The sequence below is a fragment of the Mesocricetus auratus genome, unplaced genomic scaffold (assembly GCF_017639785.1).
Source record: "Mesocricetus auratus isolate SY011 unplaced genomic scaffold, BCM_Maur_2.0 Super-Scaffold_100007, whole genome shotgun sequence".
In the NCBI taxonomy this organism is placed as follows: Eukaryota; Metazoa; Chordata; class Mammalia; order Rodentia; family Cricetidae; genus Mesocricetus; species Mesocricetus auratus.
This window is the reverse complement of record NW_024429191.1, coordinates 94,906,243-94,933,939: the sequence shown is the minus strand read 5'-3', so window position 1 is coordinate 94,933,939 and position 27,697 is coordinate 94,906,243. Positions and strand designations below refer to the sequence as shown.

Sequence of the window (27,697 nt, the reverse complement as noted above, 5' to 3'; positions counted from 1 at the left end):
GCGGCTTCTGTAGCCATGGCTACGGTGGCCTGGGATGCAGAGCCAGGATGGGGAGTGGGGACAGATGGGGCCTGTGCGTCCTGTGCGTCCTGTGCGTCCTGTGCGTCCTGTGCATCCTGTCTTAGCCCTGCTCAGCAGCCATGGCTTCCTTCCAGGCCCTACCAAGGCAACCCCACCTTCGACCCCGAGTTCATTCGCTCCAAGTCCACGGCTGCGGCCGGCCTGTGCTCCTGGTGCATCAACATCGTGCGCTTCTACGAGGTGTACTGTGACGTGGCCCCCAAGAGGCAGGCCCTGGAGGAGGCCAACGCCGAGCTGGCCGAGGCGCAGGAGAAGCTGTCCCGGATCAAGAACAAGATTGCAGTAAGTGCTGTGAGGCCCACGCCTCCCACGCCGCCAGTGTCTCTGCTGAAAGCCCCTTGGCGCAGCCCGCAGCCATTAAATGGCACGGCAGAGGGTGGTGCCATAGACTGTGCGGGGGGGGGAGTGCGGGGGGTTGTCAGGGACGCTCGGGCCTTCAGGCCCTGAGTTTTCTGGGACATGTCCCAACTTGATCCTTCTTCAGGAACTCAACGCCAACCTGAGCAACTTGACCTCAGCCTTTGAGAAAGCCACGGCTGAGAAAATCAAGTGTCAGCAAGAGGCCGACGCCACCAACAGGGTGATCTCACTGGCTAACAGGTGGGTCCTTGCCGTGGCCGCTCCTCCTGTCTCCCGGGCATGCTCTCTGAAGGCAGAGCTCCCAGTTAGCTCAGGCCCGCCCAGGGCACCGTCCAGAGCCACCTGCTCTCGGGCAGCACCTGTCCTTGCTGTCCTTTGGGGGACGATGTCCAGGCCTCCCAGGGACACCACACTGCACCTCGGCTTGAACTGGTCTTCAGGCCGTAACTATGCAAGGAGGGCACAGACAGCTGCTGCGGACGACCTCCGTGCACACTGTCAGCGTTCACACCTGCACCCGAGGAGAGCTTCACCGAAGTCCCCGCCCCGCTCACCCGGGAGTGGGAGGATGGGGGGGTGGGGCTGGAGCACTAGTCGCAAATGGCCGTGTCTGTGTTAACGGCATGTTACCAACACACACTCACTCAGGACATCACTGGAGTCCCCACAACTCCTGATCTCTCCCACCACCACCCCCACTCTGTAACCGGGTATTAACAGGGTCAGCGGTTTGGGCGGCTGACGAGGGCAGAGCCCGCTGTGTCGGGGACAGACGCCCTGTTTCCTCCAGGGACCGTAGCTCTGTCCCACAAGCCACTCTCGCAGAGGTCTCCGCGGGCCACACACACACACACACACACACACACGTCTCACAGCCCGCTTTGCAGTCTGAGCACACTCGCTTTTGGACGGTTACGCACTGCCGTGGGTTTGGATGGTGGGGCAGTGCTGGTCCCAGGAACAAATACGGCCCGAGCCTGTGCTTTGCACACTCAGGCAGGCCCCACCGGAAGGTGCAGCCGTGTGAGAGGAACCGATTTCACGTCCAGTATCCAAAAAACGTTGCCACACCCACACGTGGTCAGTGGAGAACTACCATCAAGCTACCTTGTTGCTCCAAGCCCCAGAAATCCAGTGTGGTTCTGCTGCTGCTGCTGAGACCAGGTCTCATGTCGCCTAGGCTGGCCCCAAACTTCCTGCATGTCAGAGGGTGACCTTGAACTTCTGACACACACACACCCCCGCCTCTACTCTCCAAGCACTGGTGTTACAGGCATGTGCCACCACACTTGATTTTTGCAGTCCTGGGGATTGAACCTAGGGCCCTGTGTTTGCTAGGCCACGTTTCTACCTACCGAGCCACAGCCACCGCTCTGTTTGTTTGTTTTTGAGACAGTCTCAGTGTGTAGCCAAGGCGGGCCTCCACCTTGCAGGGATTCCCCCTGACTCTTCTTCCCAAATGCTGGGATTACAGGTGCGCTCCCACCCCGCCTGGCCCCGAAGGCACCCTGTACAGGCCGGCCACCCCGCAGGTCTTACCGCGCTTGGCTCGCAGCCTGCACGGTGGTCAGCCCGGCTCCCTGAGGTTGGAGCGGCAGAGTCCGTTCTATGGCTGCCTGGTTTCTTATTTCCTCCCATCCTGGTGGCTGGCAGCCATTGATTCAGTCAGTGGTCAGCATGATTCAGGAGCTGGCAGGGGTGTGTGTGTGAGGTCCCAGGCCACCCTAAGTGGTGGCACAGATGCACCCCCACCATCTGTCTGAGAGAGGTGACCTCATCAGTTAAAATCTGAACACCCTCTGAGTCCCTGGGAAGCCAGGGCGCTAGCTATGGCATTTACACACAGTATCAGCCTGGGGCAGCGCTTCCAGACCCACGGGCACCAGTTAGTACTGGGTACCAGTCCTCCAGCTGGGGGCCTGGGAAGCACCCCACACCCCACTCCTATACTGTCCCGTAGACACCATGTTCTCAACCAGACTCCAGTGCCTGCCAGCCACGTGTGCCGGGGGCGGAGCACGGTGGCTTCAGCACAGTGAAGGCGTGTAGTCACCGATGACCTGGGCAGAACACGGGGGGGGAGGATTCAGCAACCCCCCGTGTCACCAACACGTGCTGTTTTTTGTTTTCTATGAATTCCTCCAGAGCTTTGTACTTCAGAGTTAAGCAGGCACTGGTGACGATTGTACTTACTAGCTCCAGATTTCCCAGGTCACCTTGCAAGTCCACAGAAGTCCACTTAGCAGTCTGTCCAATGGCCGACCAGCCGCTTAGATGGGCACACCGGCCGGCTCTCAGGCCCGGCCCCACGCTCGGGCTCACACAGGCGCTCCCCCCCGTTCCTTGGACTCTTGCAGGCTTGTGGGAGGACTGGCGTCGGAAAATGTGCGCTGGGCTGAGTCAGTGGAGAACTTCAAGAGCCAGGGGGTTACCCTGTGCGGGGACGTCCTGCTCATCTCTGCCTTCGTCTCCTACGTGGGCTACTTCACCAAGAAGTACCGGAATGAGCTGATGGAAAAATTCTGGGTCCCCTACATAGATAAATTAAAGGTAGGAAGTACAGGGGTGGTCATGACTCGGGGAGACTCAGGGGCTCCCCCCCAGGGCAGCCACAGCCACACTGCATCCTCACTGGGGCACAGCCAGCCTCATCTGCTGGGACTGACAGCGTTCCTGGCCTGTCACAAGGCTGCTTCTGCAAGCAGAGTGAGCTCCTCTGCAAGCAGGGGTGAGCGCTGCCTCCTCCTCTAACTTGATCTTCAAATTATGTGGCCAGTGCCAATTTGGGGACACGGGGGGAAACCGAGCAGTGAGAAGACGTCTCAGTAAAGTGTCTGTTGCAGACATGGGACCTGAGTCTACATCCCCAGCACCTAAGCCGGGCATCATGCGCCTAGAACCCCTAACCTCCCCCTCCTCCCCGTGTTGGTGTAGGAACGTGGGGGTGAAAACGTTCCGGGGCTCACCAAACAGGTTCAGTAAGAGACCCTGTCTCAAGGCAGGGCCTAGGGAGAGGGCTCCATGGTCGAGAGCACTCGCTGCTCTTGCAGAGGACCTGGGTTTGGTTCCCAGCACCCACATGGCAGCTCACAGCCACCTATATTTCCAATTCCGGGGAATCTGATGCCCTCTTCTGACCTCTGAGGACACACACCTACACTTGGTGCACACAGACAAGCAGGCAAAGCACTATATACAGAAATAAAAATAATTAAAAGAAAAAAGGCAAAGGGTTGGCAAAATGGCTTAGTGGGTTAAGGCAGCTTGCCACCATCCCTAAAAACCTGGATTTGATCCCCAGGACTCAGGAGGTGCAAGGAGAGAGCCAACTCCTCCAAGTTGTCCTCTGACCTCTGTCTACAAATGCACCACTGTGCCCAAGCTACCACACACACACACAAACACACACACACACACAGAGGAGGGAGAGAGGGAAAGAGAGACAGAGAGAGGAGAAGAGAGAGAGAAGTTCCTCCCTTCGCAGGTCCCGATCCCCATCACGGAGGGCCTGGATCCCCTGACCCTGCTCACAGACGATGCCGACGTGGCCTCCTGGAACAACCAAGGTCTGCCCAGCGACCGCATGTCCACCGAGAACGCCACCATCTTATGCAACACAGAGCGCTGGCCGCTCATTGTTGACGCCCAGCTTCAAGGCATCAAGTGGATCAAAAACAAATATGGCGGCGAGCTGAAGGCCATCCGCCTGGGGCAGAAGAGGTACGGCTGGTGCCGGGCGGGGCCAGGGAGGCAGCAGGACCGTCTGGGTCTGTGTGTGCACGCATGCACCTCAGGCCTTGTGAGTGTCACCTGGGCAATGACCAAGTCCTATATGTGCACACATGCCCTGGGGTCTTTCGTGTCTATTGGATAGCTGGGGACCCAGGAAGCAGCCCTGGGCTTGCTCTCCCAACACAGCCCGAGCCCTGAGCATCTGTCAGCCAACTCAACCATCTGCTAACAGGATTGCGAGCACTCAAACATGAATGCCGGCCCAACAGCAGAGCATCAAACCAGGCCCTTCTCCCGTCTCCCCTTCCCCGGGGAGGGGAACCGGCCCTGGCTCTCTGTGTCCTCTTGGCCGTTGACATCGGCCTGGGAGTCTCCGGGCTGGTCTCTCATCTCTTGTGTGGTTTAAATTCTGCTCCCACAAGGGAAACAAAAAACCATGAGCACCAGGGTGACCGTGGCTGCCAGGCGGCTTCCCGGCGCCCTAGAACAGGCCCACACAGAGCAGGGAAAATGTTCGGCTCGGCAGCCTGGAGACCCCTCCCACTCCTACCCCCAGGTTCTCACCCAAAGGTCCCAAGCCCCAATCGACAAGCCCACACGGATAAGTGAGGAAGGAGGGATTGGGCTTAACTCCCTGGTGACCTCCCTGGACACCACCTCCTTCCTCCTGCGGCCAGGGCCACCTCTAGGGCAGGCATTGCTTCCTATGGCCCCTAAGCCACACCTTGTCTCTACTGTGTCCCCAGCTACCTGGACATCATTGAGCAGGCCATCTCAGAGGGTGACACTTTACTCATTGAGAACATCGGCGAGACTGTAGACCCTGTGCTCGACCCGTTGCTGGGCAGGAACACGATCAAAAAGGGGAGGTAAGATGCTGCCCCGCCCAAAGTGAACCTCTCCTGGGGCAGCCCCGGGACAGGGGAGCGCCGTGAAGGGCCTCCCTTCACTAAACGCTGAGAAGACTGAAGGGACCCAATGCTTGAGGGGACTAGAACGGCCAGGCCAGCTCTACACCAGGGGTGAGGGACCAGCTGGTGTGTGGGCTCCTTAAGCCTCTCTGTTTTCATATGCACTTGAAAAATGTTGAGACTTAACAGTCCTTTCAGGAAATTCTTTCTCAGCTGTATCCCTGCCCCCGTTACCCTCTCTTGTCCCAAGCCCTTTGGACAGTTTTCTCTTCCCAACACGTTCCCCTTCTCTTTTCATGCCGTGTGCACGAGTGCGTGTGTGTGCACGGTGCCTGCGTGCGTGCCTGTGTTACGTGCATGGCTGTTTGGCCTGTAAATATGTCTGTGTACCACGTGTGCTCCTAGTGCCTGAGAGGCCAAAAAAGAGGGTGTCGGCTCCCCTGGAACTGAAGTTGTACGCAGTTGTGATCTGTCATGTGGGTGCTGGGGATCGAACCCTGGTCCTCTAGAACAGCAGCCAGTGCTCTCAACCACTGAGCCGTCTCTCCAGCCCTACTTAATATCTTGAATTTCAATGGCCTCCTAAGTTTAATTATGGCTGCTTGCATGAGAATGGTCGTGGGGCTATTAACTGAGCACAGGCAACTTGACCCGTGACCACAACACTGGAGCTAGTGACCTTCCTCCCCCAGTAGCCATTAGCCGCGACAGCCTCGTGAGCTCTCTTCCCCTTTCCAAAATGTTTTAATTTCCAAAATATTTTACATGCATTTATTTACTTTGTGTGTGTGTGTGTGTGTGTGTGTGTGTGTGTGTGTGCGGTATTTGTGTACATGCCACAGGACAGGTCAAAGGCCAACTTATGGAAGCTGGATCCTACCAAGTGAGTCCCAGGGATTGAGCTCCTTGGCAGAAAGTCCTTTTACCTATTGAGTCATCTGGTTAGCCCCCCCCCTACATTTTTTGTTGTTGTTGTTGTTGTGTTTTTTTTAGATCAGGCTTCTCTATGCAACCCTGGCTGTCCTGGCACTCTCTCTGTAGACCAGGCTGGCCTCGAACTCACAGACCCACCCGTCTCTGCCTCCCAAGTGCTGGGATTAAAGGCGTGCAGCACGCCTGCCTGGTGTGCCCTCCCCCCCCACACACACTTTTCATTCTAAGAAACGCCATGTGGTAAAGCTGGCATTCTCAAGGGCGGTTAACACATTCACCATGCTGCATGACCATCACCCTGTCGAGGTGCACATTTTAGTCACCCCACAAGGAAACCACACACACCCGCTACCCACACTTGCTAAGCATCTTTCCGTCTCTGTGGCCTTGCCACCCCACTTTGTGCCTGGCTCTCCTTCTGCTTAGCATCAAGGTCGCCGCCAGGGCCGTCCCTGCTTTAGCATCTGTCCTATCATATTCCTCTTCGTGACCGCGCAATCTCCACCCCCCACCCCGGGTCCGCCACATTCAGCTGTTTTTATAACGCAAAGAAAGTAAAGCAGCTCTTAGCGCAGACAGCAGCCGGCGTGCGCAGAAGCCCAGGCAGGACCGGGAGTGGTGTGCACACCCTGATGTCCCAGGGTCTGACAAAGACCCAACATGAGCGCTGACACCCAAGGACTGCAGGGGGGGGTCTCTCCCCCACCCCAAGAAGTGAGCTCAACCAGGGAAGAAGGGGCATCAGAGTCTAGGAGGAGTGACCCTCAGTGGGGCAGCAGAGTCTAGGAGGAGAGACCCTCAGTGGGGCAGCAGAGTCTAGGAGGAGAGACCCTCAGTGGGGCAGCAGCTCCAGGGGTGCTTGGCAGAGGGTCATTGGTGTTAGTGTTCAGGCATCTGTACCACCGGTCCCCCGGGATTCTGACAGGACACGCCCTCAGCTGCAGCCACTGAGAGCACCTCCTGTACACATTCACTACCTTCCCTTTTAAAAGGGCCCAGGCAACCTCCCATCCTCCTCCTCTCTCTCTCTCTCTCTCTCTCTCTCTCTCTCTCTCTCTCTCTCTCTCTCTCTCTCTCTCTCTCTCTCTCTCTCTCTCTCTCTCTCTCTCTCTCTCTTCCTCCCTCCCTCTCTCTCTCTGCCTCTTTCTTTTCTTCTGCTGCTCCTGTCCCCAGAAGCCGGTCTTCCCCTCTCCCCTTCCCCTTCCCTTCCCCCACCCCTCCCCCCTTTTCCCATTCCCTTTTCCCTAATAAAAAACCCTACACACGAGCTCTCCCTGGTGCCGCTTTTTTAATTTACATTAGCACACACTGGCGTTCTGCGCTGACCACGGGGAGGGGGCTGGCTGCTCCTCCAGGCGCTGAAATGAGCTCCGGCTGCGGGCAGCCTTATGAACGCCTGTGCAGACAAAGTGGCCACCAGAGGAAAGGGCAGAGACATGGCCTCCAGTGGCCGCGGGCCCCCCTGGAGTGTGGGGGGAGGTGGGTGGGCCACCAGGCCGGGGCGCAGAGGGGCCCATGTGGGCTAACCTTGCCCCCCCTCGTGCTCCTCACCCGCCAGGTTCATTAAGATCGGGGACAAGGAGGTAGAGTACCACCCCAGTTTCCGCCTGATCCTTCACACCAAGTACTTCAACCCCCACTACAAACCCGAGATGCAGGCGCAGTGTACGCTCATCAACTTCCTGGTCACCAGGGACGGGCTGGAGGACCAGCTCCTGGCCGCCGTGGTGGCCAAAGAGCGCCCGGACCTGGAACAGCTCAAGGTGAGTGCCCGTGACGGTAGAGGGTCGCTCCACACGCATGCACGGTCAGTCGGTCCTCACAGTTCCTAACCCAGTTCCAAATCGACAGCCCATGCGCTCACACCAGGGGCTCAGCACCCCAGAGGTCGAAGCGGGTCCCCAGAACAGCTTCCCGCATGAGACTCTTGATCCAGGCCTCAGCATCATAAAGAAAACTCGGGGCCCACCCAGTAAACTGTAGCATACACGTGAGGACCTGAGTTTGGCCCCGCTCCCAAACCCAGAAAAAGGCTGTCACATACTTGTAACCCCAGGGCTGGGGAAGCAGAGACCAGAGACGGAAGGGTCCCCGAGACTCTCTGGCCAGACAGCCTAGCCTAAAGGGCGAGCCCCAGATCCCCATTAAGAAACTCCATCTTAACAAACAAGGCAAACTGAGTCTGAGGCTCTGGCTTTCACACATACATGCGCACACGCGGGCATGAGTGCATGCAGGAACACACACACATGCACACAGGAAGAAGGCTATGCATAGCCAACTGTGTGTCAGCTGCTTCCCCAACTCCGCCTCAGCCACACACCCGATTCTCCGTCTCCACGGCGAGAGGCCTGGCAGCCCGGAGCGGAGGCTGGCACTTCCATGGGTGCCCTGCTGGGTGTCGCTGTGCCTCCATCTAGAGAGCCCTGGCAGCAGAGGTGAGACCGGCACCCAGCTAATGTCACTCTGCCCCTGGGCGCTGCCACCCCTGTAGGCAAGCCTCACCAAATCTCAGAATGAGTTCAAGATCGTGCTCAAAGAGCTGGAAGACTCTCTCCTGGCCCGGCTGTCGGCTGCGTCGGGGAACTTTCTGGGAGACACTGCCTTGGTGGAAAACCTGGAGACCACCAAGCACACAGCCAGTGAGATTGAGGAAAAGGTAGGCCCAGCGTCTCAGGCCACCCAGCACCCAGAAGGCTTGCAAGCCTGCTGCATAAGTACACCTGGGTGCCTGTGATGACTTGTTGTGACTTTCAACCTGACGCGACCTAGAATTTCCTGAGAAGAAACTCATAACAAGAAATTGTCTAGACCAGGTTGGCCTGTTGGGCATGTCTGATGTGGGAAGACCCAGCCTGTTGTGGGCGGCACCATTCCCTAGACAGAGAGTCCCAAAGGGTGTAGGTAAAGAGGAAGCTGGCTGAGTATTGGCACAAACTAGCAAGCGTTTGCCTCTCCCGGCTCTTGGTTTTGAATGCGATGCTCTAAGTTCCTGCCTTGACTTCCCCACAGTAACAGGCTGTAGCCTGGAACCCTGAGCCAGATAAACCCCTTCCTCCTGCTAAGTCACTTTTGCCAAGATATTTTATCACGACAACAGACTGGGAGAGCCAGCGCCTGGCTGTCTGAAGACTCTCTGGGGGGCTTGGAAGGAATGAAGAGTTGGGACAGAGTGGCTTGTCTTCCAGGTAGTTCCCTCCACGCCCCATTTGTCTGTTCCAAGGTCCAAGAGGCAAAAATCACAGAATCGAAGATCAACGAGGCCCGAGAGAACTACCGCCCCGCCGCAGCTCGGGCCTCCCTACTCTACTTCATCCTGAACGACCTCAACAAGATCAACCCCATCTACCAGTTCTCCCTCAAGGTCAGCCTCAGGGTGCAGGCTCTCCCTCAAGGTCAGCCTCACTGGGTGCAGGCTCTCCCTCAAGGTCAGCCTCACTGGGTGCAGGCTCTCCCTCAAGGTCAGCCTCACTGGGTGCAGGCTCTCCCTCAAGGTCAGCCTCACTGGGTGCAGGCTCGCACTCAAGGTCAGCCTCACTGGGTGCAGGATCTCCCTCAAGGTCAGCCTCACAGGGTGCAGGTCCCCCATGGAAGCCCGGGTCAGGTAGCACGTGGGATGGCAGGAACCAGAGGGTGCTGGAGAAGCCCACTTGTGATGCTAGAGAAGTTCCCTCCACCCCACCTCTCCCCGGTGCCCCAGTCAGAATTAGCCCGAAGCTGCCAGCGGCTGCAGCTACAGCTGCAGAGCCCCCATGCTCCCACTGGCCACTCCCCAGGCCTTCAACGTCGTGTTCGAGAAAGCCATCCAGAACACGATGCCTGCCGACGAGGTGAAGCAGCGTGTGATCAACCTGACAGACCAGATCACCTACTCTGTGTACATGTACACGGCGCGTGGGCTCTTTGAGAGGGACAAACTCATCTTCTTGGCTCAAGTCACCTTCCAGGTATCACGCCGCCTTTGTCCTCAAAGCTGCCATCCACGCATCTGCAACTGGGGCCCCCAGGCCTGTGCCGGGAGTGCAGACTCCCAGATTTCCAGGCCGGATGCATGCATTCATGCATGCCAGCCCACACTGCCTCGTGGCCTAGGAGGGCCCTGCATTTCCCATCCCCCTGCCTCTGCTCCCCAAGTGCTGGCATCACAGTTGTGGGCCTCCTGCATGCTGGGCAGACACGCTATGGACCTGAGTCACAACCCAGCCTCCTCCAAACCAGCTTTCAGCCCACTTCCCAGGCAACAGCAATGCCCAAGGCGTCTAGTGGGGGCCGTTCCAGGAGCTATGATCAGGGGACACCAGGGAAGCACAGCAGATGTTTCCGGTGGGAGACGTGGGTGAGAGGAGGTTAAAGAGACTCGGACAAAGAAATATCATAACAGTGTATCAGTGCTGAGCAAATGGTCCTTAGCCCGCCAAGGATGCTGACTGCATCTTCAGCAATGAATGGAAGAGCCCGCCAAGACGACTCCGTGGGTAAGGGCACCTGCTGCAAAGCCCCAGGACCCAAGTGGCAGAAGCAGGGACCCAACCCCCACCAGTGGTCCTCTGGTCTCCACACACGCGTTGTTACGCACACGTGCACAAAAAGATAGTAAAGAAATAAATACAGGGTCTGGGGAAACAACTCAGTCTAGCCTCACTTTAGACCGTGTCTCAAAAACTAAGGTGGACAGCGCCTGAGAAATGAGCCCCGGGTTGACATCTGGGCCCCACTCACATGCAAGGCATGCGGACAGGAGCAAGCGCACTCACGCATGCACGCAAAGATTCACTGCTCTTCCGAGGAAGGGCTTTTGCCTACGTGTGCCTGAAGTCCTGCTGAAGTGTTGAAAGGTTTGTGTTCGGTACAGCTGGCTAAACAGCCTGTCCCTGTAAGGCGTGTGGCGTGAGCTCAGACCCGGCACTTGGGAGGCTGAGGCAGGAGGGCCACTTGATCCAGGGAGGCAACATCAGCTGTGAAACATAGCTAGACACTGGGGGGAAGGGAAGGAGGGAGGGAGGGAGGGAGGGAGGGAGGGAGGGAGGGAGGGAGGGAGGGAGGGAGGGAGGGAGGGAGGGAGGGAGGGAGGGAGGGAGGGCAGACGGATGGCTGGAAGGAAGATGGATGGAAGGAAGGATGGATGGAAAGAAGGAAAGATGGGTAGACGGATACAGAAGGACAATAGCCTCAGTCCCTTTTAAAAGCACTGCCCAAGGTGTCAGAACTTTGTCTTCCAGTTCTGGGGACTGGGAAGACCAAGGTCCAGGTGCAGCATCCAGTGTTGTCCTTCCTGCTGGCACAAGAGAACAGGACAGGGTAGCCTCCCCTCGTAATGAACATCTCCCCAAGAGATGGCACAATCTTTGCACTCCCTCCATGTCTTGGTTGCCTGTCACCTGGCCCTACATCCCACAACTGCTGTCCTAGGGATCATGATCCCACTGTGGGCCAGGTATGACGGAGCACCCCTTTAATTCCATCACTTAGGAGGCAGAAGCAGGCAGAGCTCTGTGGGTTCATATAGCCTGGTCTCTATGAGCTCCAGGTCAGCCAGGGCTACACAGTGGACCCATGGACCCTCTGTCTCTGTCTCTCTGTCTGTCTGTCTCTGTCTCTCTGTCTGTCTGTTTCTGCCTGTCTCTGTCTCTCTCTGTGTCTCTGTCTCTCTGTTTCTCTCTCTCTGTCTCTCTCTCTCTCTCTCTCTCTCTCTCTCACACACACACACACACACACACACACACACACATACACAGATCCCAATGCAGGTTGCTTGTGGGAGACATCTGAACCGCTGCACAGCCACTACAATACGCACTCCTGTAGCCTGCGACCTCCTTAGTGGATAGGGTGTTTTCTTTTAGGTTGGTGGGAACGTTCTAGAACCAGCTTGTATCTGCACACACACGCCCTCGTGGGTGTACTAATGCCCCTTGCCTAGTGTGCTTTTATCGAGAGTGAAACATGTTTTACGTGCCTCGCCCCGATGTGAAAGAAACACGAGAAGGCGCTTGAGCCCCACGGGCCCCCCTCGTCCACAGGTCCTGTCCATGAAGAAGGAGCTGAACCCCATGGAGCTGGACTTCCTCCTGCGGTTCCCCTTCAAGGCGGGCGTGGTGTCACCTGTGGATTTCCTGCAGCACCAGAGTTGGGGCGGGATCAAGGTGGGTCCTCGCGCTCAGCGCCGACCCCTTCCAGGCAGGGAGGAGGATGCCTGTGCCGCACCACGGGTGACAGGCCAGAAGAGGGCGGGGGCCAGCATGACGGCCGCCCACAGAACAGCTCTACACTCGCATTGAGCGTGACACCGTCGGTCTCCACTGGCCTGCTCGGGCCCAGAGGAGAGCTGCACCCTCGGGGACCCCGCAGCAGCAAGTCCCAGGCCACCCTGCGCCAGCCTCCCTACGCCCCTACCCCGTTCCAGGTATGGTCACTCCTCGGATTCCCAGATTGCTTTGCCAAGAGCCCTCAGGTGCCAGGTGTCAGGTTTCAATCCAAACTGACCTGAGGGAGGCAGTGGCCTGAGGTGGGGCAGCCCTGACAACACCCTCACTGGAGGGGAGGGGCTGCTGTGAGCCCCCAGGCCACACACACACCCCCATGGAAGCTTGAGCTGCAGTTGACAGGAAGAATAGTTGTGACCTTAATAACAGGTCAGTCTGCCAGGGCGGCAGTGGTGACACACGCTTTTAGTCCCAGCACTCGGGAGGCAGAGGCAGACGGATCTCTGTGAGTTCGAGGCCAGCCTGGTCTACAGAGTGACTTCCAGGACAGCCTCCAAAGCCACAGAGAAACCCTGTCTCAAAAAACCAAATAATAATGATAATAATAATAATAATTAATAACAGGTCAGACTGTCACTCTCCCCGGAGCGCCACATCTTCCTGAGGCCTCTCCCCAGGGTCCTCCAAGGGCTACCCGGAGAAGGTGCCCTCCTGGCTCGGGGACCTGTTGCGGTCACTGAAGCAGCGCCCACATCTGATTTAGGCCCTGTCAGAGATGGACGAGTTCAAAAACCTGGACAGTGACATCGAGGGCTCCGCCAAGCGGTGGAAGAAACTGGTGGAGTCGGAAGCCCCGGAGAAGGAGATCTTCCCCAAGGAATGGAAGAACAAGACGGCGCTGCAGAAGCTGTGCATGGTGCGGTGCATGAGGCCCGACCGCATGACCTACGCTGTCAAGTGAGCACCCCTCAGCCCCCAGCCGGGGCACTCTGGATATGCCGCAGGCTAGCGGGCTCAGAGCTGAGCGAGGCCCCTTTGCTGCCCTGCCACAGCCGTTGGGCGAGGCGCTCTGATCCCGAGGCACGAGTTCCTTTTTTTCTTTTTTCTTTTTCTTTTTTATGTTTTAGATGTGGTCTCAAGCACCCTGGGCTGACCCTAAACTCGAACTTACTGTGTAGCCAAGGGCTTAGAGCTTCTGATCCTCCCGTCTCTGCCTCCAGAGGGCTAGGATTACAGGCGGGTACCGCCGCCCCCACACGCAGTTTTTTGGGGCGCTAAGGATCGAACCCCAGGCCTAGTACATGCTTGGCAAGCACGTTAGTGACTGAACGACATTCTCAGCCCTGATCCTGGGTTCTTGTCGACTCTTGGTGTCTCAGGGTGTGATCAGCAGGGGTAACCTGTGACACTGACGGGGGGGGTAACCTGTGACACGGGATGGGAAAGCAGGGTTTCCCACATGAGGCTCTATGGTTGAAAGAGGAGAAGAAAAAGAAAGACCATCGGGGGTGGGGGGCCTCCGTGCCTAAATTTAGTGTCAGTTGGATGCCGGCCGTTAAGTGAAGAGTCCTAATTTTAAGACCTGAGCCCTCCCAGGTGGGGGGTGGGGGTGGGGCTAGGGAAAGGGAGGGACTCAGCACAGAGGAGCCCAGGGCCTGGCTTAGAGTGGGATGGGCTGTCTCCCTTAACATCTTTCCCTGCACACAGCCAGGGTTCCTCAAACCCACTTACACGCCACAGACCACCCAAGGGACCGGGGACTTCTGGGGCTGTGGTGGAGAGAGGGGCTCTGGCAGCTGGCTCTAAAGCCACCTTCTAGAAGCACAGAGCTTGCCTCTCCTCCCCTCAGCATCCCACATGGACCCTGGAGGCCCTTTGCATCCTTCATGCCTGGGCCTCTGGGACTGAAGGAGGAGACACTGCTGAGTAAGACGGGGACCCGGCTCAATTGCTACAGTGCTTGCCTAGCATGCACAAAAAAAAAAAAAAAAAAAAAAAAAACCTCGGTTCACACCCTGGCACCGCATAAACTGCGCGTGGTGACACCCAGAAACCTGTAACCCCAGCACTGGAAAAGTGGAGGCAGGAGGAGGAGGAGGAGGGCAGGAGGAGGAGCAGGAGGAAGAGGAGGAGGGCAGGAGGAAGAGGAGGAGGGGAGGGGGAGGAGGAGGAGGGGGAGGAGGAGGGGGAGGAGGAGGAGGAGGGGGAGGAGGGGGAGGAGGGGGAGGAGGAGGAGGGGGAGGAGGGGGAGGAGGGGGAGGGGGAGGAGGAGGGGGAGGAGGAGGAGGAGGGGGAGGAAGAGGAGGAGGAGGGGGAGGAGGAGGGGGAGGGGGAGGGGGAGGAGGAGGGGGAGGAGGAGGGGGAGGAGGAGGAGGAGGGGGAGGAAGAGGAGGAGGAGGGGGAGGAGGAGGGGGAGGAGGAGGAGGAGGGGGAGGAGGGCAGGAGGAGGAGGAAGAGGAGGAGGAGGGGGAGGAGGAGGAGGAGGAGGAGGGGGAGGAGGGCAGGAGGAGGGGGAGGAGGAGGAGGGGGAGGAGGAGGGGGAGGAGGGCCGTCGTAGCCATATCACAAATACCAAGCCAGCTTGGGTTACTCCAAACCCTGTCCAAAAAGACAAAAAAAAGTCAAGCTGCCACTTGCTTTCCCCTCGATGTCTTCAGAGGAAGTTCCCCCCAGAATGCCCCACCCACCCGGACCTAAGCCACCCACTCGCCCTGGTCCCCAGCAGGGCCCGGCTGCCTGTGGTCCCACAGTGTGTGTTCCCCTCAGGAACTTCGTGGAAGAAAAGATGGGCAGCAAGTTTGTGGAAGGCCGGAGCGTGGAATTCTCCAAGTCCTACAAGGAGAGCAGCCCTTCCACGCCAATCTTCTTCATCCTGTCCCCCGGGGTCGACCCCCTCAAGGACGTGGAGGCCCTGGGTGAGTACAGCTGCACGAGCAGGCCCCTGTGGAAATGCCACACAAATCCAGAGAGAGAGAGAGAGAGAGAGACACAGAGAGAGAGAGAGAGAGAGAGACAGAGAGAGAGAGAGAGAGAGAGAGAGAGACAGGGAAAGAGAAAGAGAGAGAGAGAGAAACACCCCAGAGACTCCCATGGGCACAAGGCGCACTACGTGGGGAGGAGGGGGGCGTAGAGAAACAGCAAGCCCACCGGCGTGGAAATGAGGAGTGGGAAGCAGAGAGGTCACCGCGGTACCCAGAGTCACCAAGGCATCTTCTAGTCTGAGGCTGGGTCTGTCCCTAAAAGGGTTAGAAAGGAAGTCAACTGACAGGCCTCTGCTCTGGCTACTCTGTGTCGATGTGACTCAAGCTAAAGTCACTTGGGAGAAGGTGAGAGCCTAAATTGACAAACTCCCCCACCAGATTGGCCGCGGGCAAGCCTGCGGGCATTTTCTTGGTTGGTGATTGACGTGGGCGGATCTAGCCGACTGTGGGCGGGGCCACACTAAGCTGGTGGTCCTAGGTGCAGTACGAGAGCTGCCACCACACCACCACCGAGCAGCACGGCCTCAGCTTCTGGCTCCTGCCCTGCCTCCCCTTGGTGATGGGCTGTGATCAGGATGTGAAAGACGCATAAACCCCTCCCCCCCAAGTCGCTTTTGTTCACGCTGCCGCAAACCGCATCAGAGACCCTGACATACCTCCCCACATGTGCACTCTCCCAACAACCAAAACTGGAAACAGCCCTGCCCGGGTGATTTTATCACAGCTGGGACAGGAAAAAAAGAAGGGGAACTTAAGGGTTTATTTGGGTACAGTCTGAGGGTTCAGTCTGTCGTGATGGGGAGGCCATGATGGCAGGAGCCTGGGACAGCTGCAGTCAGCGCTCGGCCCGCTTCCCCTTGGACCCCAGCCCGCTGGGCGGTGCACCCGGGGTCAGGGTGAGCCTTCCTTCTTTTCTGAAACCCCCTCATAGAAATATCTAGAAGGTTTCGGGTTTTGAACTTGATGTCTATAACCATCCGGGAGCCTTCATCCAGTGACTGATGGAAACAGAGGCAAACACCCACAGTTAGACACTGAACAGAACCCATGGAACCCAGTGACAGAGAGAGAGGAGCGATGAGCAAATTGGCAAAGAATGGGCTGGCAAAACCAGCAGAGACAGCTAATCTGAACAGGGGAGAGACTTGGACCCCAGACAGACAGCTGGGAGGCCAGCATGGGACTGATCCAGACCCCTGAGTGTGAGAGTCAGTGAGGAGGCCTGGGCTACCTACGGGGTTTATCCCTGGCATACAAACGGACTTCGTGTGTCCATGACACAAAGAGGGATGCTCTCTCAGCCTGGACTCTTAGGGGAGAGCCTGGACCCTGCCCTGAGCGAAATGACAGACTCTGGATATCCCCTAGTAGAAGGAAGTGGGGATAGGGTGGGAGGCTGGGGGGATGGTGGGGGTGGTTGCGGGAGTAGGGGAGGGAGAGGGAACTGGGATTGACGTGTGAAGCAAGCTATTTAAAATTAAAATAATAAAAGGAAAAAATATCTAGAAGGGAGGTTCCATAGTGAATCTATACCCAGTCATGCTGACAATCAAAACTACCCATTACACGCACACTCACACACACTCACACTCTCTCACACTCACACACACACTCACACACACTCACACTCTCTCACACACTCACACTCTCTCACACACTCACACACTCACACTCACACACTCACACTCTCTCACACTCACACACACTCACACTCTCTCACACTCACACTCACACACACTCTCACTCTCACACTCACACTCACACTCACACTCTCTCACACACTCACACACTCACACACACTCACACATACTCACACTCTCTCACACTCACACACTCACACACTCACACACTCACACTCACACACACTCACACTCTCACACTCACACACACTCACACACTCACACTCTCTCACACTCACACACTCACACTCTCTCACACTCACACACACTCACACTCTCTCACACTCTCTCACACTCACACACTCACACTCTCTCACACTCACACACACTCACACTCTCTCACACTCACACACACTCACACTCTCTCACACTCACACTCTCTCACACTCACACACACTCACACTCTCACACACTCTCTCACACTCACACACACTCACACTCTCTCACACTCACACTCACACACACTCTCACACTCACACACTCACACTCATGCACACTCACACTCTCTCACACTCACACACACTCACACTCTCTCACACTCACACACTCACACTCTCTCACACTCACACAAACACACACTCACACTCTCTCACACTCACACACTCACACTCTCTCACACAAACACACACTCACACTCTCTCACACTCACACAAACACTCATACTCTCTCACACTCACACTCTCTCACACTCACACACTCACACTCTCACACTCACACAAACACACACTCACACTCTCTCACACTCACACACACTCACACTCTCTCACACTCACACACTCACACTCTCACACACACTCACTCACACTCTCACACACTCTCTCACACTCACACACTCACACTCTCTCACACTCACACTCTCTCACACTCACACTCTCTCACACTCTCTCACACTCACACTCTCTCACACTCACACAAACACACACTCACACTCTCTCACACTCACACACACTCACACTCTCTCATACAAACACACACTCACACTCTCTCACACTCACACAAACACACTCATAATCTCTCACACTCACACTCTCTCACACTCACACACACTCACACTCTCTCACACTCACACAAACACACACTCACACTCTCTCACACTCACACACACTCACACTCTCTCACACTCACACACTCACACTCTCTCACACTCACACAAACACACTCACACTCTCTCACACTCACACACTCACACTCTCTCACACTCACACAAACACACACTCACACTCTCTCACACTCACACAAACACATACTCACACTCACACAAACACACACTCACACAAACACACACTCACACACACTCACTCACACGGATAGAGACAGTGTAGCCAGATCTTCTGTGAGCTATTTCTCTGCCACGGACCAAGTCCACACTACTTCACAGACGGGACTTGAAAGCGCGGGGCTCGGGCGAGCCAGTGGTGAAGCTGCTGGCGGAGGCCTCAGAGCGTGTGATCCCATTTACACGAGATGTCTGTGCCGGGCTGACCCGCGGGGCTGGAGAGCATCCAGCTGCTGTCAGGCAGGGGGAGAGGAGGGGGAGTCACTGCTCAAGGTCCTGAGACGTTCTGGGGGCAGAAGGACAGCCGCACAGCATGACCGTTTTCCCTCGTGCCCCTGGGCCACGCCTTTCCAGGCGGGCTGAAGCACAGCCGTGTTACGGGATGTGTGTCTTCCCCCACAATAAACAAGTGGGAGGCGTGTGGCGTCCCTGGCTGCAGAACGCAGAGCCTGAACCGCTGCTCTGAGTCACCCCTGTGCTTTTCCTGTTTTTTTCCCCTCTTTAGGGAAAAAACTGGGATTTACCATAGACAATGGGAAACTCCATAACGTGTCCCTGGGTCAAGGACAAGAGGTGGTGGCCGAGAATGCACTGGACGTGGCTGCCGAGAAAGGACACTGGGTCATCCTGCAGGTGAGGGGTCCTCTGGACACCATGGCCATGTCACTGGGGGATGGGACAGAACGTCCCCCTGCTGGGGGTACCATGCAGCCCCAAGAGGAGTTCTGGGGACCACACGCTGTCTGTGCCGTGCGCCCAGGGGAACCAGTTTCACCCCAAGGCGGAGTTTCAGGGGGCTCCTCACCAGTCAGGGCAAACAGGGTCGGGATAGGGCAACCACCTTACTGTGTGGGTGTTGCTTAGGGTGCTGCTGTTAAGAGGCCTGGCCATGCTGGGGTGCAGCGGGGGGGTCCCCAGGCCTCAGGCAGAGCTCCTTGCCGCAGAACATTCACCTCGTGGCAAGATGGCTGAGCACCCTGGACAAGAAGATAGAACGCTACAGCACCGGCAGCCACGAGGACTACCGCGTGTTCATCAGCGCGGAGCCCGCGCCCACCCCGGAGGCACACATCATCCCCCAGGGCATCCTGGAAAACGCCATCAAAATCACCAACGAGCCACCCACGGGCATGTATGCCAACCTGCACAAGGCCCTGGACCTTTTCACTCAGGTAGGCGGGGCGAGACTGGGCGGCCCTCCCCAGCCAGGCGAAGGAAACAGAGGCCCCAGTAAGCCAAGACTCTTCCGTCTGAGTTCTGGAGACTTCTGCACTCTGGCCTCCCACCCGCACCGCACCGCACCAGCACACTCTCACACGCTCCAGTCACACTCAAGTGTGTCCCTGGAGGCTGGGCAAACTCACTGCCCCGCCCCACCCCGAAGCCATGGGCACAGCATGGCCTCTGGTCAGCCTCAGGGCCCCTGTCAGTTGGCAGTCAGGACTGCCTGTCGGCTCGGTGGCTCCTGAGGTCCCGTCCCATCCTGGGCCACAGCACTTCCCTGACCCCCACGGAGCCTCAGGCTGACAGGTGGTGGTGACACTGTCCCCACTGGAGCTCAGCTCCATGGCCAAGTGTCCTCTGATACTGCCCCAAACAAGGGAGCACCAGGTACCGTGGCTTCTTGTTCCCTCCAGAGAGGAGGGCAGACTCGGGCTTGTCTGGCACCCTAGGGCTTCAGGGAGCACCAGGCCTCACACAGGGCTCCACCTCTGAACCAGCCTCCTGGTCCTCCAGTGAACTCTGTATCCCTCCCACCGCGTCACCCCACGGCCACTGCCCCGGCCAGCCCTGGCCTTGCTCCCTCCCCCCATCCGTTTCCGCTCTAGCCTCCCGCGACAAGCACCGCACCTCCAGGCTGAAGCCTAAACCGCCAAGGCTTGGGACCCTACGTCCTCCTCACACACACCTCCCCAGAGGGGACGCCGAGGAACACGGGGCTCCCGTGTCTCCCTTTAATACATGGGCTGTGAGCCCTCCACAGACCATTCCCAACCTGCTCTCAACTTACCAAAGCGAGACTGTTGGGACAGCCGAGGGTAAAAGGCGCACGGGCGGGCACAGGCACAACCGATGGGAAGCCGGTGACCCAGGCCCGCAGATGACAACCCAGCAAGGGGCGCGGGTGTGCTCCCTGGGCATGGGAGGCACCCAGGGCGGTGTGCTCCCTGGGCATGGGAGGCACCCAGGGCAGTGGTCGAGGCTACCCACCACTCAGTGCACGGGGTAGTGACTGACACCTCGGGCCACACCGAAGAGTACGGCTGGCTCCGCTTTCGAGTTTCCTTGTTACTCTTGCAGGGGTCTGTGAGTGACAGATGGGTGGGACACCATGGTGGCAGGGCCAGGGGGCTTTCGCCAGCAGCCTCTCAGGCGCTGGCACCACAGGTGCCCTCCAGCGCAGGCCGCCTTCCTTTTCATGAATAGGAGCACACTAAGACCGCGGTTAAAAACTCTATTGGATTAACTTAGCATGAAACTTTTACCATGCTTACTTAACAATGGACAAGGAGGATAGATTTTCAAATGTTTTGGAGTACTCAGGTAAAAACAAAATGGGAAATGACTGCCTTAACATGATGTCTTATGACTAGATGAAATAAACAATGTGGAAATGGTGCTTCCAGCCATTAAAAAAAAAAAAAACCCTCTATTGGAGCAGGGCATTGGTGGCGCACGCCTATAATCCCAGCACTCGGGAGGCAGAGGCAGGCGGGTCTCTGTGAGTTCGAGGCCAGCCTGGTCTACAGAGCGAGTTCCAGGACAGCCTCCAAAACAATACAGAGAAACCCTGACTCGAAAAAACAAAAAACAAAACTCTATTGGAGGGCCAGTGAGCGCACTCAGCAAGTAAGGGAGATTGCCACCAAACCCCTGACAACTTGAGTTCCATCCCCAGAGCCTAACAAGCAGGTACACAGGATGCAGAGAAATAACTGACTTACACACACACACACACACACACACACACACACACACACATCATGGCACACACCTTCACGGTACGTTAATGTGAAAAGTTTAAATATATATTAAGAGTAGGCATCCATGCCTGTAACCTCAGCGCCCATGAGACCAAGACAGGATTGTGACTTCCAGCCGAGCCTGATATGTAACAAGGCACAGAGTCAAAAACAAAATGTATATCATACAGGAAACACATAAATCAGGAACACAGTTGTGTGGATTTCCTGGGGAAATAACCCTGGGTCTTCAGATGGGCGCCCCCGGGGCTGCTGGCAGGGGGCGGGGACGACAGTTTGATGGGGTCAGTGAAAAGCTTTAGCCCCGCCACGCCACCTGCTGGCAGAGACGGAGCTGGGCATCTCTGGGGACGGTCACGGCACTTGTCCGCCCGGCAGGACACCATGGAGATGTGCACCAAGGAGATCGAGTTCAAGTGCATCCTCTTCGCCCTGTGCTACTTCCACGCCGTAGTAGCCGAGAGGCGCAAGTTCGGTGCCCAGGGCTGGAACCGGTCATACCCCTTCAACAACGGGGACCTCACCATCTCCATCAACGTGCTCTACAACTACCTGGAAGCCAACCCCAAGGTGAGCTCAGAGCCCCAGCGCCCACACAGTGAGACACGGTTGTCCACACCTGTAATCTCAGCACTCCTGCAGGGAGACAGGGTGCCCCAGAAACTCGAGAGTCAGTCAGCCTGGGGTGCCGTAAAGAGATCCTGCCTCAAACAAGGTGGTCCTCTGACCTCTGCATCACTGCCACTGAACGCGCTGGCCCTCACGCGCACACGCAAGCTTAGACATGGACACTGCACCCCCCCTCACACACACACTCTTTACAATGAGAATCCAGAGCACACTTGTGTTTTAAGTGAAAGTTCACAAAACCAAGTCAGACAAATGGTTAGCTCAGTCAGATAGTTTCACCGAACTCCATCAGAAGCTCTCAGGCAGGGCACGGTGGTGGTTACAGACTGGCCACCATCCCCGGGAAAACGGCACGTGTGTACAAGCTGTAGTAGGCCAAGTGGACTCAGGTGGCACAGTCTCCAGCAATGCCGCTCTCACAGCAGCTGCCAGAGTCTGGGTGCAGAGTCCTCACCCGGGAAGAGAGCCTCCAGAAGGTGACTCACCTGTCACAGGTCAGGGATCCTCTGACTCTGTGTCAAGTGGCCGCCAGAAAATGAAAATGTGCAGACTCGGCTCCCTGCATTCCCTCCCTCGGGCCGCTGCGGGCAGCAGGAACAGGCCGCACGCATGCACGCCAAAACGCCCAGCCCTGTAGATAAAGGGACGTGTGAACCAGGCTTTGAAAGACCATGCGTGTCTCGGCCAGGGATCTAGGGTGAGGGACGTGTGTCTGGGCAGAAGGGAAACAAGAAGACAGAGGGTGGGAAAGTCCATCTGACCCAGCGGAGAGCCGGTGCCGGGCTGTGAGTGCACGCATCTCTTCAGGAAGCCCAGGGAGCCAAGGCTCTGGCTGGCCGTGCTGAGCACCCCGCTCCCACAGAGACCTGCACAGGGACAGCTACTTACTGGTGGAGGGTTACTGAATCAGCAGAGGCCACACAGCAGTCCCAGATGGGTCAGGAGGCCCCACTGGTCCATGCTAGACACGCAACTGACTGGACTTTGGGACGGTGGGAAAAGACGCCCCCTTGGCAACTAGGTGGTCACAGGTGACCCCCCTTCCCCCTCCCGTCAGAAGGCTGCCCCGGGGGCAGGCACCGCTGAGCTATCTCCGGGGGGCGGGACGCTCCTCATGTCGTCTCCCTCTCCCCCCCCATTTCTAAGGTGCCCTGGGATGATCTCCGCTACCTTTTCGGTGAGATCATGTATGGAGGCCACATCACTGATGACTGGGACCGCCGGCTGTGCAGGACCTACCTGGCAGAGTACATCCGTGTGGAGATGCTGGAAGGGGAGGTGCTGCTGGCCCCTGGGTTTCAGATCCCCCCCAATCTGGACTACAAGGTAGGGAGGAAAGGGCGCCCCGCTCGGGGGCCCGCTATGGGACCAGACCAGCAAAGACCAATCAATCCATCCTGACCGGCCTGAGCGGCCCACACCCCAAAAGCTCTATCGGACCCCAGGGGTGTGGGTAACTGGCGTGCACGGAGTCCTGGGTTTCATCTCCCAGCCTCAAATAAGCCTGTCATGGTGGCCCGCAACTGTAACGGAATCCCAGCACTGAGGAGGGCTGATCCTGGGAGCTGGAGGTAGCAAGCGGGTTTGAGGCCAACCTGGGCTACCGGAGACCCTGTCTCAAAAAAAAATAGCCTATCAGTTACGGACCAAGAACCCGGGGACCCAAAACAAGGAGCAGCAGATGGAGACGCCATCATGTCTGGGGAAGGGGGTAGGTGACTGGCCAGCAGGACTGAACTAGGACAGACCACAAGGGAGATGCTGTCAAGAAATGCCTAGGAGCCGGGCGGTGGTGGCACATGCCTTTAATCTCAGCTCTCAAGAGGGCAGAGGCAGGCGGATCTCTATGAGTTCAAGGACAGCCTGGTCTACAGAGCGAGTTCCAGAACAGCCAGGGCTACACAGAGAAGTCCCATCTCAAGAGGAAAAAATGAGAGAGACAGAGACAGAGAGACAGAGAGAGACAGAGACAGACAGACAGAGACAAAGAGACAGAGAGAGACAGAGACAGAGAGACAGAGAGAGGCAGAGAGACAGAGACACAGAGACAGAGACCTAGAAGACAGTGGACCCCAATCGCACATAAATCACCTTTTTTCAGGGCTACCATGAGTACATCGATGAGAACCTGCCCCCCGAGAGTCCATACCTGTACGGCCTGCACCCCAACGCGGAGATCGGCTTTCTGACGGTCACTTCAGAGAAGCTGTTCCGCACAGTCCTGGAAATGCAACCCAAAGAGACAGACTCGGGGGCGGGCACAGGGGTATCCCGTGAGGAAAAGGTAAGGGCCCATCCATGTCCCCAGGGACAGGGACAGGCAGGTCCTAGAGCAGTAGGGCTGGGGACGGTGCCTAGGCAGCATGTTGAGCCAGGCACGCTCTGTCCCCCTGCCTTGGAAACTACAAATTCTGGGACCAGGGTGTGGCCTACAACTGGTCGCAGACATCACTGGTCTAGTGCTCTGGGCACGGAACTGTGGGGTGCTGCAAACTGGCTCCCCTTAGGACAAGGAGCTCAGAGGACGGCCCGGGCATCGGCGGTCGGAACCATGTAGGCTCTCTTACCTGGTTGGCCTCGACACCTTCCCCACTTTCTCTTACATCACGGGAAGGGTATGTCACACCTCAGGTGTGCTCGGGGCTAAACAGTAAGCAGGCCAAAACTGAAGTCAGAAAGTCCCTGCTTGCTATTCAGGGTCTGGAATTTTTATTGACCTAGCGATTGAAACCAGAAGGCTACTGTTGAGCCAGGTGGAGTGCACACACCTGTAACCTCAGTTCTCCAGAGGCTGTGAGGCAGGAGCATCTCAAGTTCGGGGCCTGACTGGGTGGCATGGTGTTCCAGGTTGGACTGAGATGACAGAGCCTTCTCAAAAAAAAAAAGTCTACTGATGGGTGGGTGGTAGCAGGTGGCCATCATGCACCTATGTGTGTTTATGTGTGTGTCAGCACGCCCCGACGCTGCTGGGTGAACAGGGCACTAAGCAGCGTTTGCCGGGCCCTGGCTTCCAGGTGAAGGCTGTGCTGGATGACATCCTTGAGAAGATTCCAGAGACCTTCAACATGGCTGAGATCATGGCCAAGGCGGCTGAAAAGACCCCCTATGTGGTTGTGGCCTTTCAAGAATGTGAACGAATGAACATCCTCACCAACGAGATGAGGCGCTCGCTGAAGGAGCTGAACCTGGGGCTGAAGGTAAACAGCACGCATGCGTCATCCAGGGCACGGGCTAGTCAGCAGAGGGACAGCGGCCTGGCCCCGGGAGGCCGGTGTGTGACTAACCGACCCTTGTGTAACCCTCCCTTCCCTGGTCCCTGAGCCCTCCAGTACAGGCCACAGGGGTTTGGCAGTTGCCCGGTCATGATCTCCGGAGGTGCCAGAGAGCCGTGCCACGCTGGCCACTCAGGACACACAGTGAGGGCTCTCCCCCATCCTGACCACATCCGTCCTCCAAAGTGTGACCACGTCCCTTAGGGTGAACTGACCATCACGACAGACATGGAGGACCTGTCCACGGCTCTGTTCTATGACACTGTGCCTGACACGTGGGTGGCCCGGGCCTACCCCTCCATGATGGGCTTGGCAGCTTGGTATGCTGACCTGCTGCAGCGTATCCGGGTAAGTCTCGGAGCTCTGAAGCCTCCAGGAAGCTATGTGCCTCGGCCCCAGTCTCCAGCAGCCACCACTGCGAGCGGGTGGGAAGGCCCGGCTCGGGCCCCTCAGACATCAGCAGCAGCAGCAGCAGTGTCACTTCCCAAGGAGGGAAACAGCAGAAGTGAGCGCAGATTGCTCAGAGCCCGGCAGGGAGGAGCCCCTCTCTCTACTCAGCGAGGGCCAGAGCAAAAACCATTCCCGGGCCCCAGGTCACGTCTGTCCAGGATCGAGCCGTTCCCTCAGGGAAGGCTGCAGGCTCTCAGCCTCAGTGGAGACCCTCCCCCTCCCCTCCCCTAGTCCGTGCCCTCAGCGACTAACCCATGTTTCCTCCCAGGAGCTTGAAGCCTGGACAACAGACTTCGCCCTGCCCACGACCGTGTGGCTGGCTGGCTTCTTCAACCCACAGTCGTTTCTCACGGCCATCATGCAGTCCATGGCCAGGAAAAATGAGTGGCCCCTGGACAAGATGTGTCTGTCTGTGGAGGTGACGAAAAAGAACAGAGAGGACATGACCGCCCCTCCCCGGGAGGGCTCCTACGTGTACGGGCTCTTCATGGAAGGTGACAGTCCGCCCGGAAGCTCCCAGGGCCACTCCCACTCACAGGATGGGCAAGCCTGGGCTAGGGGTGGGCTTGGAGCTACCCTGAGCTCCAGGGGGGGACTGGCAGTATGGGGTGCCTGCCTAACTCCGGCACCTGTGAGGCTGAGGCTGGGGGATTGCGGGGATTCTGTGGGCAGCAGGAAAGCCCCATCGTCCTAGCCAGCCTAGGCTCTACCTAAGACAGGAGCATTTGTGTGTGTGCAGATGATTTAAACAGTTTAGACATGATGAGGACTGTGGCCTCCAAACCGAAGCAGGAGCTCTGCTGAGTCGGGGCCTCCGGGCATGTGGACTGACCCTCATCCAGGACCCCACCTCAGCCAGCAGTCCCCCAGCAAAGGCTTCAAGGAAGAAGGCCAGCCAGGCTACCCACCAAAGCAGGACAGCAGGAGGGCAGATGGGCAAAGGGGCCATTAGAACCCACGTCCTAGGCAGCTAGGCAGGCAAGAAGGCTGTGCTCAGACCCACTCCAGCCAATCCCACCTGAGCTGTGTGAGGACCAGGCCGGCTGAGGTTCCACACACCCACGACCATGTTTACTGTGGAATGCCACTCAAACATGAACACCAGTAGACAGGACAAGAGACAGCAGTCAGGTTAAGGGCAGATAGTGTTTATATAGGCATATACATATACATACATATATATATATAACTTATTCCCTATGTACATAGAGGGTAGACATTCATACACAGGAAGGGACAATGCTGGAATCTTCAGCCTCCGTCAGTTTTCTGCCGCTGACATTCAGAAGGCTGAGACAAGCCTCTGAAGAGACGCGGCCTCAGAGCCATTACGGCATGCGGTCACCTCTAAGTCTTCGGTTCATACCCCATGTTTGGCACTTTCAGCCCCTGGCACCCGGCCTGAACACTTCAGGGCTCCCACTTCACTGGCCCGTCTCTGCAAAGATGGGGGGTTGGAGGCCAGGCCTCTCTCTGCTGGTGCCGCCTTATTCACGGTCAGACAGCAACCGCGGCTCAGCCTCCCCTCAGTTACACTGTCCCCGCAGGAGCTCGCTGGGACACCCAGACTGGAGTCATTGCTGAAGCACGGCTGAAGGATCTCACACCAGTCATGCCTGTCATCTTCATCAAGGCCATTCCTGTGGACCGAATGGAGACCAAGAACATCTATGAGTGCCCCGTGTACAAGACGCGCATCCGCGGGCCCACCTATGTCTGGACCTTTAACCTGAAGACCAAGGAGAAGGCGGCCAAGTGGATCCTGGCAGCGGTGGCGCTGCTGCTGCAGGTGTAGCTGCTGCTGCTGCCGCCCGGCCCTGTTGGGCTCCAACCAGAAACCCAGCCTCGCCACTGTCACTTTACAGGAACTGACAGCGTTTTTTTCCTCATAAACCCAGTGCACCTGGACTGTGCGAGGGCAGAGGCGGGTGGAGCACAGATTAAAACAATTGCGGTCAATGTGCCAGTCTGATTGCACTCAGCGCATGATGTCACCCAGGGCCTGGCCCATCACTGAAGCCTGATTCCCAGCAGCTCAGAGCAAACATCCTGGGAACCAAACCCTAAATCCGGACTTCCAGGGAGGGGTGAGCTTATCTTCTGCCACAGCAGGTGGGGGTTAAGGTGCGGCGTCGCCCTGGCTGATAGTATACACGAAGCCCCACGGCCAGGGACCAGGTGCGCCCTCCACACAGCAGCGTCTAC

General features: G+C 57.4%; 2 protein-coding genes across 3 annotated transcripts in view; one reads left to right on the top strand and one right to left on the bottom strand.

Annotated features, from left to right (window-relative positions):
- Positions 1–27,451, top strand: LOC121141580 (dynein heavy chain 17, axonemal-like). The gene is made up of 21 exons (XM_040750126.1): positions 1–363; positions 566–681; positions 2,799–2,991; positions 3,926–4,161; positions 4,920–5,042; positions 7,576–7,780; positions 8,512–8,676; positions 9,241–9,381; positions 9,794–9,964; positions 12,038–12,160; positions 12,984–13,177; positions 14,987–15,135; positions 18,662–18,789; positions 19,101–19,328; positions 21,519–21,710; positions 22,917–23,096; positions 23,872–24,054; positions 24,785–24,967; positions 25,247–25,390; positions 25,761–25,986; positions 27,040–27,451. Exons 1-21 carry the CDS (start codon positions 16–18, stop codon positions 27,285–27,287), a joined length of 3,876 nt encoding a protein of 1,291 aa, XP_040606060.1. The 5' UTR covers positions 1–15; the 3' UTR covers positions 27,288–27,451.
- The window catches only part of Pgs1 (phosphatidylglycerophosphate synthase 1), a 38,451-nt gene continuing 37,373 nt past the window's right edge, over positions 26,620–27,697 (bottom strand). For both annotated transcript variants that reach the window (XM_040750128.1, XM_040750127.1), the window contains exon 10: positions 26,620–27,132. The gene's annotated coding sequence lies outside the window, so the exon portion shown is untranslated. The remainder of the gene's footprint in view (positions 27,133–27,697) is intronic.

Excerpts from the sequence above, each read along its gene's own strand:
- LOC121141580 (XM_040750126.1), top strand. The coding sequence starts at position 16 with ATGGCTACGGTGGCCTGGGATGCAGAGCCAGGATGGGGAGTGGGGACA. Across the intron at positions 4,162-4,919 it reads ATCCGCCTGGGGCAGAAGAG|CTACCTGGACATCATTGAGC; the intron begins GTACGGCTGGTG and ends CTGTGTCCCCAG. Across the intron at positions 18,790-19,100 it reads GACACTGGGTCATCCTGCAG|AACATTCACCTCGTGGCAAG; the intron begins GTGAGGGGTCCT and ends TCCTTGCCGCAG.